This window comes from Sapajus apella, unplaced genomic scaffold (genome assembly GCF_009761245.1).
Source record: "Sapajus apella isolate SASKATOON/1434 unplaced genomic scaffold, GSC_monkey_1.0 scaffold48, whole genome shotgun sequence".
NCBI classification, from domain to species: domain Eukaryota; kingdom Metazoa; phylum Chordata; class Mammalia; order Primates; family Cebidae; genus Sapajus; species Sapajus apella.
In genome coordinates, this window is record NW_022436988.1 from 412529 (window position 1) to 426524 (window position 13996).

General features: G+C 53.4%; 1 protein-coding gene and 1 long non-coding RNA gene across 2 annotated transcripts in view; one reads left to right on the forward strand and one right to left on the reverse strand.

Annotated features, from left to right (window-relative positions):
* Positions 1–580: 580 nt before the first annotated feature.
* FN3K (fructosamine 3 kinase) lies at positions 581–10859 on the reverse strand. The gene is made up of 5 exons (XM_032241197.1): positions 10660–10859; positions 8184–8335; positions 7074–7165; positions 6535–6617; positions 581–1123 (listed from the first exon to the last, which is right to left on the reverse strand). Exons 1-5 carry the CDS (start codon positions 10798–10800, stop codon positions 923–925), a joined length of 669 nt encoding a protein of 222 aa, XP_032097088.1. The 5' UTR covers positions 10801–10859; the 3' UTR covers positions 581–922.
* LOC116525452 overlaps positions 7452–13996 on the forward strand; it is a 20539-nt gene continuing 13994 nt past the window's right edge. The window contains exon 1 of the long non-coding RNA XR_004257691.1: positions 7452–7493. This is a non-coding gene — a long non-coding RNA (uncharacterized LOC116525452). The remainder of the gene's footprint in view (positions 7494–13996) is intronic.

Genomic DNA, 13996 nt, shown 5'->3' on the forward strand with positions numbered 1-13996 from the left:
CCCGGCCTCATCACCTCCTCCTTGGCCATAAGGCAGAGGCCCCCGCGAGCTGGCTCCAGTCGGACCCAGCACTGCGTGCCAAGCCCAGGCATCGGGGCCCCCTGACTCCAGGGAGTCCAGCTTTGTCTAACAGGATTTCCTCCTGACTTAGGTCTAGAAGCTGCACATACTAACGACTGACTGACTTCCACACGGGAGAACCTCCCAGGTCACAGTCTGATCGATCCGCAGGTAGGAACAGTGATGGCCACCTTAGCAAACTCCCTCCACTTTTATTTCACTTCACGTGTGTCTGCAGGCTTTGTTTGTCATGTATTGATTGATGTCAATAAATCATGGAGACAGAGTCTCACTCTGTCACCAGGCTGGAGTGCAGTGGCGCCATCTCGGCTCTCTGCAGCCTCCACCTCTCGGGTTCAAGCGATTCTCCTGCCTCAGCCTCCCGGGTAGCTGGGATTACAGGCACGCACCACCATGCCCGGTTCATTTTTGTATTTTTAGTAGAGACGGGGTTTCACCATATTGGCCAGGCCAGTCTCAAACTCCTGACCTCAAGTGAACCGCCTGCCTCAGTCTCTCAACGTGCTGCAATTATAGGCGTCAGCCACTGCACCTGGCCGGGAGTCACCTGTTGAAATCAGTCACTGGAGCATCCAGTCCCTACATCTTCCCACGGGAGAGGAATGGACTGGAGTGGACAAGTGTTACTGACAGTAAGAAAAGTAATCGGGGTCAGCGACACCGTTTACTAGCACCTGTGTTTCACATGAGGAAAGTCTGAGGCTGAATACCTGGTGGCCCGGCAGGGGAGAGGGGCAGGAGCCAAGCCTGTCTTCACTTCTCACCCCTTCGGCTTCCCCGTCAGGCCACTGGTCAGGCACTGATGTGCCCGACTTGACCGTCTCTGCTCCGGGGCTCAGTTTCACAGAGGACCCCACACAAATGGGGTGGGCTCAAGAGAGGACAAGCCCTTGCCCAGAGAAGTCACGGCCATGCCCACCTGTAGCCGGGACCAGAGTTCTCGTGCCTCTCGGTCAGCATAGTCCTTCTCGATGAGGTCCAGCTGCGCCTGGAGCCGGTGCCGGGCGAAAAAGGTGGGCCAGTCATCCTGCCATTCATTCACCTGGCAACAGGGAAGAGGAGACTGCTGCAGCTGGGAGCCACGTGCTGCCTAAACCGTGGAGGGACCATTAAACACACCAGGGACGGCTAGTAAGCCAGCACAGGAGGTGAGACAGAAACACAGAACAACCCAGAAGAAGGCAGGTGAAGAGGGAGGAGGGAGCAAAGGGCGGATGAGACAAACCGCAAGGTGACAGGCTCAAACCTCAGCGTATGACTAAGCACATTCAACACGGATGTCAAAAATAAACACTCCAGGTAAATGACAGATTGGCAGGTGAGAAAAATAAAGCAAAAGCCAAGAACTCGTAAAAAATGCATCATATGTGAAAAAAATAGCTTAAAAGGGCGGAAAAGACACACCACGCTAACGCCAGTCAAAAGAAAGCTGGGGCGGCTGCATTAATACGAGACAAAGTAGATTTTGGAGCAAAGAAAATCGCCAAGTATAGTCATTTCACAAAGGGAGTCGACTGACGAGCATAATAACCCTAAATGCCTTCACCTCTAATATCACAGCTTCGAGGTACGTAAAACTGAGGACTGCAGGAGAAACAGATAAACCCCATATCCTGCTATGGACCGAATGGTGCCCCAGCCCATCCCTACGTGGAAGTCCTAACCTTTACTATTACAACTGTATTGGACGAAGGGCCTCTAGGAGGTAATGAGGGTTAAATAAAATCATGAGGGTGAGTTATTAATCCAGTAGGATTCCTGGCCTATAAGAAGAGAAATAGAAAAAGATTTTTCTCCCTGCACACAAATCTCAATAAATTGAATTTAAGCATGCAAAGTATAATGAAATTAAATCAGAAATCAATAGGAAATATCTCTGGAAATTCCTCAACTATTTGAAAGCTAAATAACACACTTCTAAAATCTGCATAAGGAAGACTTCTAAAGGGAAATTAGAAAGTGTTTTCAATTGAATGAAAGCAAAAACACAACTTATAATTTGTGAGATGCCACTGAAGCAGTACTTAAGGGGAAGAGTGCAGCGCTAAAGGTCTGTGAGCAAAGGTCTCAAATCGGCCGGGCGCGGTGGCTCAAGCCTGTAATCCCAGCACTTTGGGAGGCCAAGGCGGGTGGATCACGAGGTCAACAGATCGAGACCATCCTGGTCAACATGGTGAAACCCCGTCTCTACTAAAAATACAAAAAATTAGCTGGGCATGGTGGCGCGTGCCTGTAATCCCAGCTACTCAGGAGGCTGAGGCAGGAGAATTGCCTGAACCCAGGAGGCGGAGGTTGCGGTGAGCCGAGATCGCGCCATTGCACTCCCACCTGGGTAAAAAAAGGGAAAACCCCTTCCAAAAAAAAAAAAAAAAAAAGGTCTCAAATCATGACCTCAGCTTCTACCCTAACCAGCCAGAAAAAGAAGAGCACGTTAAACTTAATGTGAGCAGAAAAAATGAAATAATAAAGATCTTATCTAAAATCAGTGAAACAGAAGTTAGAAAAACGAGAAAATTAACGTGCAAAAAGTTGGTCCTTTGAGGCGCTCAGTAAAATTGATAAACACCTAGCTGGGCTGACTCGGAAAAAAGAAGGAAGATACATTACCAGTGTCAGGAATGAGAGAGGTGACGTCAATGCAGATTTTACAGATATTAAAAGGATAACAAGGGCCCGGCACAGTGGCTCACACCCGTGATCCCAGCACTCTGGGAGGCCAAGGCAGGCAGATTGCCTGAGGTCAGGAGTTCCAGACCAGCCTGGCCGACATGATGAAAGCCTGTCTCTATAAAAAATATAAAAAATTAGCCGAGCGTGGTGGCACAAACCTGTAATCCCAGCTACTCAGGAGGCTGAGGCAGGAGAATCACTTGAACTCAAGAGGCAAAAGGTTGTAGTGAGCCAGATCTCACCACTGCACTCCAGCCTAGACAATAGAGCCAGACTGTCTCAAAGAAAAAACACACAAAAATCAGCCAGGCGTAGTGGCAGGCGCCTGTAGTCCCAGCTACTCAGGAGGCTGAGACAGGAGAATCGCTTGAACCCGGGAGGCAGAGGCTGCAGTGAGCCGAGATCACACCACTGCACTCCAGCCTGCTCAACAGAGCGAAACTGCATTTCAAAAAAAAAATAACAACAAGGATTTTTTTTTTTTTTTTTGAGACTGAGTTTTGTTCTTGTTGCCCAGACTCAGGCTGGAGTGCAGTGGTGCGGTCTCAGCTCACTGCAGCCTCCCACCTCCCAGGTTCAAGTGTTTCTCCTGCCTGAGCCTCCCCAGTAGCTGGGACTACAGGCGTCTGCCACCCCACCTGACTAATTTTTTGTATCTTTAGTAGAGACAGGGTTTCACCTGCTGAATTACAGGCGTGAGCCACTGCACCAGGCCAAGTTTGGTGGTTTCTTAAAGAGTTAAGTATGAATCCACCATATGACACAGTCGTTCCCACCCTAAGTATTTAGCTAAGATAAGCGGAAGCATTTGTCCAAAGATCTGCACACAAAGATTCACAGCGGCTTTATTTGTATAACCAAAAGCTGGAAATGACCTGGAAGTCCATCCACATGTGGATGGATAAACAGGCGTGTAATACCCATACAGTGGGGTGGCCTTTTGACACATGCACCATGGATGTCTGTCAAGGATGAACATCCAAGGATTTCAGACATGGGTAAACGTCAGAATGATTACGCAGAGTGAAAGCCGCCAGACGAAAAGACTGCCTGCCAGCCATACGATTCTCTTTATGTTAAATTCCACAAGATGCAAACTAATCCACAGTGACAGCAGGCGAGTGGCTGCCCAGGCGCAGGGTCATCAGTATACTCACCTTGACTGTGGCAAGAGGTTCACAGGTACAAACATGTCAAAGTGCACCAAATTATGTGTTTTAAATGGGTGCAACTTACGTCAATTACACCTCAAAATAGAGAAAAATGCAAAGCTTATTTTGTACAAAGGGTTGTTTTGTAAAACTCCTCAGGGGAGTTTTACATGGAGGACCACCCTGGTCGAGGGTCCGCACCATCAGGCTCTCCCTGCACGTAGGTGCTGTGGTGACTCTGCCTGGGGCTCACCCCCAGGTGCTGTGTGCACCTCCCCACAGCCCGGCTGTCAGGCCCCAGCTCAGATGGGCACCCTGCCGCCTCCCATCATTTCCCATGTGTCTGCCCAAGCTCCCGGCGTCTGAGCTCTGTCCTCTCTTGGAAAGACACCCAGGGCTAGTGCTGGGAGCAGGGGACCAGCATGGGCCAGCCCATGAACAGCCCGCAACCTGAACAGAGGGGCTGTGATCCAGCGACCCAGGAAAAGTGCCATCAGGGTGCACAGCTGGTCCCTGTGGCCACGCCTCCCCTTGACAGAGGGGCAGGCAGGGCTGTGTCACGGTCAGGCCTGTGCTCTGGAGCCAGACTGAGAACCAAAGCCCAGCTGCCCCATGACGAGCTCCACGGTCCCGGGAGTGTCACCCTGCACAGCAGTTTCCTCATCTATAACACGGATCAATGACACCGCCTGCCTGGTTACCTGCTAGGGCTAGGGGGTGAGTTGAGTCCGATGAAGCACTTAGAGCACTGCCTGGTATGTGTCAGCGTACGGAGCAGGCGGCCATCAGTGCAGCCGGCCCAGCTGGTGGTCCCAGCGGGCCTCGGTGCCTCCGGTGTCTGAGGAGCCCACTGTTCAGCATTGCCCCCAAATGGAGGCAGCACACGCACCCCAGGACCCATTCAGCCCTCCTGAGAAGTGGGAAGCCTCCAGAACCTGGTGCTGTCCAAGGCACGAGGGGCAGGACACAGGGCAGGTGTCCTCCCTAGCCCCTCACCCTTCCTAGCCAGGCGGCAGCTGATCTGAGGTGGCTCATTGATCCTGGAGTCCACAGGGGCGTTGAGGGGCTACCTGTGCTCCAAACAGCAGCCGCCTTCTCATCTGCTTCACACACAGAGGCTCTGGGTAAGATTTTACTTCATTTCTTTGAAACACCACTCTGCTGGGCCAGCCAAGTCCCACAGACCCCACACTTGCAGCCCTTGACCTCAGCATCCACAGCTCACCTGGCGATGAAGGCAGTGCTGCTCACTGACTCTAGGCAGCTGTGTGACCCCAGGGGAACCCACTGTGGCTGAGATCTTGGGGGTCTTGGTAAATCTGGTAGACTGCATGTGCAGTTCTAGCGAGCCCAGATATGAGGACTGCCTGTTGGCTGGGAACCCTAAATCTGCTTGGGCGTCATGAGGATCTTGCACCAAGTGGCCTCCAGCTGGGAGAATCTCCCTCCACCCACACCAGGGAGAGCTTGGTCATTATCCCCAGGGACCCAACTAGTCAGGACAGGCTTCGATGAGGACACAGATTTGAAAGCATCCTCTCTTCAGGAAGCAGTAACTTTAAACCGGACTAGGTCTTATGTAATGGGCACTGTGTCCCTAATGAAACCAAAATATGGTCCCATAATGGCTTCTTTGAGGGAAGCATAGGGCAGGGGGGCTGTCCAAAGCCTTCTCTGGAATTTCACAGGTTTCAGAGATGATGGTTCAAGAGGCCTCGATATTTATTCAGCCATAAAAAGGAATACATAAGCAAAAATGTGGCCTAGCCATACAATGGAATATTATTCAGCCATAAGAGAATAGCATTCTAATACCTGCTACAACACGGAAGAACCTTGAAACACGATGCTTAGTGAAAGAAGCCAGGCACAAGAGGTCACATATTATGTGATTCCACTCATATGAAATGTCCAGAGTAGGTCAATTCGAAGAGAGAGAAGGACATTAGTGGTTGCCAGGGAAGGGGGACATAGGGGGTAACTGCTAATGGGTTCTGCTTTAGGATAATGAAGATGTTCTGGAATTAAACAGCGGTGATGGTTGCACACCCTTGTGAATGTACTGAAACCAATTAATTCTACCCTTTAAAATGGTGGCTCTTATGTGAATTAGATCTCAATTGTATCTAAATAAATAATTTGTAAAGGCCTCAGGGAGGAGCTGAGTAATCAGGACTTAACCCCTGACTTTGCACACTAGCTATCAGCCACTGTCTCCCGTCCCTCATACTCATCAGCAGCCTTGTGCAACACAGCCTTTGCACTCGAGGCTGCCTCTGCTTGGAATGCCAATCTGCCTGCCTCAGCTCAGCCCAGTGACCCTCAGCATCTGCCGTGAGCCTGCCCAGCTCAGCTCAGTGACCCTCAGCATCTGCCGTGAGCCTGCCCAGCTCAGCTCAGTGACCCTGCCCAGCTCAGCTCAGTGACCCTCAGCGTGTCCTGTGAACCTGCCCAGCTCAGCTCAGTGACCTTCAGCATCTGCTCTCCCCATTCCAGGTATCACACCTTGTACCCTGCTTTCAGAAATCAGGTAGTCAATCTTACTGGTGCCTAGGGGACTGCACTCTGTCACATATAAAGCATGGGTGACCAGCATTAGAGCATCAGGGAACATGCTTACCCAGGCACTCACCTGTGGGATGAAGCCGCAGCATGTCACCGTGTGGAAGCCGAACTTGGTCACATACTGAGGCTCAGCACCCTCACTTCTTCGGCCTGTTGACAGAGATCCTTGCCCTGAAGGAGCCGTTTGTCTTTCTCTTAAATACCAGACCTCAGCATAGCATCAGTACAAGCCTGGGCTGCACATGCTACAATATGGGTGGTCTGAGGATGTACTACATACAATAGCAATTAATCAACATATGGATCTGCCAGCACACTCCTACCTCAAGCACACTGGACAGCAAGGCTGGGTATAAAAGGGGTGGTTATTACCTCAAGCACACCAGACAGGAGGGCTGGGTATAAAAGGGGTCATGTGCCAGTTCTACTAGCTTATCAGTTCCATCAAAATTCTTATTTAATAATCTCATTTTCATACTGTAGTGTAAAGGGAGATGGTATACAACTCAGCCTATTATTGAAATGCCACCAAGAAGTACCATGAGCACCAATCTAGGATAGACAATGTGGCTGGGTCAAGGGTATCCAAAAGCAATCTGAACATACCCACTGTGTTCTCCTCCTTCTTCAACTTCTCCCTGAGCTTCTGGTTGTAAAGGTGCAAATCTGCCATCTGGTCTCCAAGTTTTGATGCTTGACTGAGAAAAGAAGAAATGCAGCTAATTAAAATAACAAATGAAAAATAACATCACCCAGTTTGTTCCATTTTGAGAAATGTTTTAAATACATTAAAAACTACTCTCCACTCTTGGTCAGGCACAGTGGCTCACACCTATAATCCTAGCACTTTCGGAGGCCAAGGCAGGCAGATCACAAGGTCAGGAGATCAAGACCATCCTGGCCAACATGGTGAAACCCCGTTTCTAGTAAACATACAAAAATTAGCTGGGTGTGGTGGCACACACCTGTAATCCCAGCTACTCAGGAGGCTGAGGCAGGAGAATTGCTTGAACCCAGGAGGCAGAGGTTGCAGTGAGCCAACATCACAGCATTTCACTCCAGCCTGGGCAACAGAGCAAGACTATGTCTCTGAAAAAACATAAGATAAAAATAAAGTACAAAGCAAATGGCAGGTTCAAATATACTTATTTTGGCCAGGTGTGGTGGCTCATGCCTGTATTACCAGCACTTTGGAAGCCCAAGGTGCGTGGATCCCTTGAGGTCAGGAGTTTGAGACCAACCTGGCCAACATGGTGAAACCCCATCTCTACTACAAATATAAAAATCAGCCAGGTGTGGTGGCAGTCACCTGTAATCCCAGCTACTCAGGAAGCTGAGGTGGGAGAATCACTTGAACCCTGGAGGCAGAGGTTGCAGTGAGCCGAGATTGTGCCACTGCACTCTAGCCTGGGCAACAGAGTGAGACTGTGTTTCAAAAAAAAAAAAAAAAAAAAACTTATTTTATGCAGCCTCATTACAGCCAAACTAATCTAAAAAACAGTCACATACCAGAAAGCAGAACTTTTTATCTGCATTGAGAATGGCAGGGTGGAACTCCCAGCCCTGCCTCTGATAACTGGGCAGTTGTATGGACCGCTCAGCCAGAGGCTGCTCCCTGATTCTCTGTCTCCCTCCCTCTCTCGGTCCCTCTCTCTGTCTCTCTGTCTCTCTCTGCCTATACACATGTGTGCATATGGGTCCCTCACACACACTCACCTGCTCAAGCTCCTCATCTTCAAATGCTCCATCACAAAGGCGGCCCCACCTCCCGGCAAGTCGATGACCTTCATGGGCCTGGGCACTCGCACCAGGCCCGTGCTCCGGAGGGCCTCCAGGCTCGCCACCTCCCCCTCAAACATCTGCCGGGCCTGCATCCAGAACAGCCACGAGCCTCATCAGCCTTGTTGACTCAGCCAGGGCCTCTGCTCACTGGGCCCTTGATGGAAGCCACCACGTGGGAACCACAAGGACCATCAGTCTCTGATACCAGCTGGGAGCTGGTATCCACCGCGGACGGCAGAGTGCAGAGGGGCCCCCGTTGGGGAGGAGAGGCTGCAAGGCTGAGCCTGAGTCTGGGGTCTGAGGGGTGTGGGGTTTGCCGGCTGCTGTGAGGGGAGGAAGCACAGGCCACGGGGGGCTGCCACGGAGCGCTGGGGGCGTGGGGAGGTGTGAGTTAACTCAGGGTCCAGAGCTGGACCCCCGGGTCACCCAGCTTCCTTGCTGCCTCCTAGGGTGTGGCAGCCATAGCAGAGCTGTGGAGCTGACCTGGGCACACACTTCAGGCAGGGATGAAGGGGGCTGGGCCCGACCTCCGATCGACACGCACCCAGCAGGGGCTGGGAAGCTAACAGGTGCCGCACCCCCCGCCCACCCCCAGCACCTCCCGTGAGACCCGGGCCTCCCTATTTCTGAAGTATGCGCACTAACATCCCAACTCTGAGTTAGGTGAAGTCCCGCCTTATTGCACTACACATTGGTGGAAATGCATTGATCAGTGTGGTCTGTGAATACCTCGGCCTCTAGAATTGCATATTTGTTTGTTTTGAGACGGAGTCTCACTCTGTTACCCAGGCTGCGGTGCAATGTCATGATCTCGGCTCACTACAGCCTCCACCTCCTGAGTTCAAATGATTCTCCTGCCTCAGTCCCCCGAGTATCTGGAACTACAGGCGCCTGCCACCACAACCCGCTGTTTTTTTGTATTTTTACTAGAGATGGGGTTTCACCATGTTGGCCAGGCTGTCTAGAACTCCTGACCTCATGTGATCTGCCTGCCTCGGCCTCCCAAAGTGTAGGATTGCATGTTTTAAAACATCAAACCTCATGAATGAGACCAAAGCATCTACTGTCACCCAGGAAAAGAACACCCTTGACTTCAAAGTACCCCAGGGGAAGCCAGGTACAGCCTCCCCAGCCTGGGAGCCGGTGCCAGCCTGACCCTCGGGTGGGTGTGAGCATCTACAGCTGGGAGGGCAGCGGCACACCCCAGCCCTGCCCCCAGGGCAAGCCCCACGTGACCAGGCAGAGGACTCCTGGGCTTCGGGCTGCTAAGCCCCAGGGACCCCAGCGTCTCCTGCGCTCATGCATGGACTGAGCACCTACTGTGTGCAGGGCCTTCGCGGGGCGGGAGGAAAGGCGGGGTCTCACCCTCCAGAGCTTTCAGGACCAGCTGAGGAAGTTTCCCAGGCCCCGTAGGAAGCCTGAACCAAAAACTGCTTCCCAGTGAGTGGGACTCCTCACCCTGAGGGATTCGGGTCCTGAACCAGCAGAGCAGGCAATGCAGGAGGATCTGATCCCATGCCCAGGCTGCCTGGCTCTGGGGTTCCTCCTGCCAGCGCTCCCCACCGGGACCCCCGCAGCCCCTCAGAGGCTCCCCCACCAGAGCGGCAGAGCCTCCTGAGCCCACTCGGGCCGGGAGGGTGCCCAGGCCTGCCTTTCCCCACCTGCCTGCTCTCAAGGCTTAAGCTAACTTTCTCCACCTGTGCTAACATTTTCCATACATTCTTTTTTTTTTTTTTTTGAGACAACCTCCGCCTCCTGGGTTCAAGCAATTCTTCTGCCTCAGCCTCGGAGTAACTGGGACTACAGGCGTGTGCCACCATGCCCGGCTAATTTTTATATTTTTAGTAGAGACAGGGTTTCACCACGTTGGCCAGGCTGGTCTTGAACTCCAGACCTCGTGATCCGCCTGCCTCGGCCTCCCACAGTGCTGGGATGACAGGTGTGAGCCACCGAGCCTGGCCCATACATTCTTAAACAGAAATATTTTCAGCAGGAGATAGAAACCGGGGCTAAACACAGGCAAGGCCTGTGCGAAGGAGAACGCTAGCCTGGCCCGCGGGGTCCCTCGCAGGGTCCAGCCACGTCCCTGCTTTGTCCCCACTGCCAGGAGGGCCGTGGGCTGAGAGGGGCGGCCCAGAGCTGGGCCCGGGACCCCGAGCCTCACCTCCCTGCATGCTTGATGGATAGAAAAATTAAAGCCACCCCCAGAAGCCTGTGCGCCGCGCATGGAGGCCAAGGGAAGGCAACGGCGGTGCCGAAAGCTTCGGAGGACGCTGGAGCCGCGCTCCCCGCAGGGGCCAGACCGCAGCGCCGAAGCTGACCCCACCAGGCCCAGCCCGGGGAAATGCGCCCGCCCGGCCCCTCCGCCTCCCCAGGCGGCGCAGAGCCCCGCGAGCCCACGGGCCGGCACCTGCGTCCTGCGGTTGACTTTGACGAACACGGGGCCCGCGTCCGTGTCGTAGGCTCGGCCCTCGCTGATGCAGCCGCCGCCGGGGCTGCCGAAGGCCCGCAGGGTCGCGGTGCGCAGCTCGGCGCGCAGCAGCTGCTCCATGGGCCGGGGCTCGGGACTCGCCGCGGGGAAGCGCTGGCCCAGGCGCGGCGGGGCGGGGCGGGGCGGGCACCGCGCGGCGCGTGACCCCGGGCGGCGGAGGGAGGGGCGGACCCGGGCGGGCTCCGCGCGCTCCCCGCGTCGGTCCTGCTCCTGCTCGCGCCCGCGCCCGGCGCCCCCTCGGCCCTGCGCCCGGGATGCGGGGAAAGGAGCCGCGGGTCCGCGCCGCTCCGCGGGCGCTGGCACTGAGCTCCCTGCGGGGACCCAGAACGCATCCCGCGCGGGTCCGTCCCTCGCCCGGGCGCGGGTCACAGGCCTGGCGGGCTTCCCACGCTGCAGGCAGGCCGGGCCCAGCGGCCGGTGAGGACGACGTGGGGTTTGCGCACTGGGTTGGGGGGGCAGGCCCCCGTCGGAGGGACGGCCGGCGCGGGGGCTCTGATGGCGCGCGCTGCCCCGGCCCCGGGTGGGGCCCCTGGCTCCAGGACATCCTGGGAGAGGCGTTCAGACACGGGAAGCACACCGGAGCCCAGTCCATGCTGCGGTCATTTGACATGAGGTTTTGTTTTGTTTTGAAGAGATGGGGTCTCGTCCTGTCGCCCAGGCTGGAGTGCAGAGGCGCCATCTCCAGTCACTGAAACCTGCGCCTCCCGGGTTCAAGTGATTCTCCTGCCTCAGCCTCCTGAGAAGCTCGGATTACAGGCGCCCGCCACGCCCAGCTACATTCTGTAGTTTTAGGAGAGATGGGTTTCCCCATGTCGCTCAGGCTGGACTCGAACTCCTGACCTCAGGTGATCTGCCTCCCTCAGCCTCCCACACTGCTGGGATTACAGGTGTGAGCCACTGCACCCCACCTGAAGTGTTTCGGGACCAGGTCATGGGGGCCCCTTCCAGGACCCCCCTCCACTCCCTCATGGACCCATGAAACCCTCCCCCACTCTCTGCTGGTTTTTAATTGAGCCCATGGAAAGCTCACTTTACAAAATAAGAAAGGGCCCAGGAAGAGAGATTTGGGAGTAATGCCATTTATTGAGCTTTTGCTGTGTGCTAGGACCCAAGTTAAATGTCAGCTAAGCCTCACAACCATCCTGCGAAGGGGCCGTCACTACCCCCCGCCTTCCAGATGAGGAAACTGAGGCACAGGGAGATTAACTTGCCGAGGTGCCCAGGGTCCCAGCACTGGGAGGTGGCAGGGGGATCTCAAGTGTCTTCCTGACATCAGCCCCACCTTCTACACCCATGAGTCTCCCGGGGAAGCTGTCCAGCAGGAAGTCCCCAGAAGTCCCGGGACAAGGCTGCTGTAGGGCTGTAGGGCCCCACAGGCTTGTGGGGTGTCTCTTATGCTGTGCTGAGGTGCAGGATCTGAGAAGTAAAGAGACAGGACACTGAAGAGCATCTGGACTCGGGGGGCCACACAACCTGTGAGCGGAGATCAGCAAGCGCCCCAAATGCCCAGGAGCATCTGTATTTATTATGTACAAGCAGGGGGCAGGGTTGTGAGTGAGGTCATCCTCTACAGGCTTAGTGACAGGGCATAATCACGTGAGTCACAAGCGAGGGGCCACCCCATTATATCACAGGCAGAGAGGTGGGCCGTGCACAGTAGTAGAGGGCCGTGTACAGAAAAGGGGTCCACCCCCATTAAGTCACCGAGGCAAGGAGGTGGGCTGTGTGCAACAGGCGTCGTGTGCAACACTTCTTATCTGGGGGCTGGAGACTTCAAAGGGTTTCTAATAGAAGGACACTGTAAGCCAGTGCAGTGGGAGCTGAAGGCTTGTGCTCTTAAGATATTTATGGGGGCCGGGTGTGGTGGCTCACACCTGTAATCCAAGCACTTTGGAGGCCAAGGCGGGCGGATCACCTGAGGTTGGGAGTTCAAAACCAGCCTGACCAACATGGTGAAACCCCGTCTTTATATATATTTTATATATATATATTTTATATATATATATATATAATATATATTTTATGTATATAATTATATATGTGTATTATATATATTTTATATATATATATATATAAATGATATTTATGGGAGGATGATTTGAGCTAGCACGGAAGTGAGATAAGACTGACAGGGTGGACAGCCACCGTGACTGGTCACACCAGAGGGGTTCCTCTCCCTAGGTTATTTCCAGGATCTCAGCCTGAGGCCGACTTTCCACAGGAACTGGATGCGAGGTGCTACAGCTCCTCTATCAGGAGGAGAGGCTCCTGCTCCAAGCCTGCCATACAGCGTATGCCCTTTCAGGCAGGGACGCCACCGCCGGGGTCTCTGGTTCTCGTCCTGGTCTGGCTGTTTTCCCATGTACTGCTTCTGTTCTGTGACTGCTCTGGGCATTCCTCCTTCTACAGACTACTACATGGTTATATGGAAGGATTCTATAAATCAGCACTGAATGTGTCAGTACAGCTCTGACTACAATACCTAGATGATTATATAGAAAGATTATACAGAACTAAGTATGCTAGATATAAGTATTAGGTATGATTATATAAGCTAGGTATACGTAAGCAGTAAGTTATACTTCAGGCACTAATTCTATAAACTAATATGTGATGATATATGCAGGATTATATAAAGGAAACAGCTGAGTAATAACACTATAAAAGGTATTCTTCAGGCACTAAGTGTGCCTGGGGTCTGGACAGTTCTTCCTCGGTGCCCATGGCGGTTGCTACCCACAGGCTGGGACCCTGCATTCCCAGGATGCGTTCCACAAGCAGGCGTCCACTTAGGTGGGGACATCTCTGCTAAGAGGTAGGCAGCCTCTGGGAAGATAAAGCCTACAGCATTTTGATAAGACCAGCAGCTGCGTGAGGTTTATTGATTTATTTATTTTTTGTGACAGTCTCTGTCACCCAGGCTGGAGTGCAGCGGCACCATCTCGGCTCACTGCAACCTCCGCCTCCTGAGTTCAAGTGATTCTCCTGCCTCAGCCTCCCGAGTAGCTGGGACCACAGGCACCCGCCACCACGCCCCGCTAATTTTTGTAATTTTAGTAGATGGGGTTTCACCATGTTGGCCAGGCTGGTCTGGAACTCCTGACCTCAGGTGATCCATCTGCCTTGGCCTCCCAAAGTGTGGGACCACAGGCATGAGCCATGGCACCCAGCCGTGTGTGGGGTTTTTGTTTTTTATTTTTTTGTTTGTTTGTTTTGTTTTGTTTTTGTTTTTTTGTTTTTTTTGGTTTTTTTTTTT

What these genes read in the sequence shown, in the direction of transcription:
- FN3K (XM_032241197.1), bottom strand. Translation starts at nt 10,800, where the DNA reads ATGGAGCAGCTGCTGCGCGCCGAGCTGCGCACCGCGACCCTGCGGGCC. An exon ending in AAGTCAACCGCAGGACGCAG is followed by an intron (nt 8,336 to 10,659) that starts GTGCCGGCCCGT and finishes TTCTGGATGCAG; the next exon opens with GCCCGGCAGATGTTTGAGGG. An exon ending in AAGATGAGGAGCTTGAGCAG is followed by an intron (nt 7,166 to 8,183) that starts GTGAGTGTGTGT and finishes TTCTTTTCTCAG; the next exon opens with TCAAGCATCAAAACTTGGAG.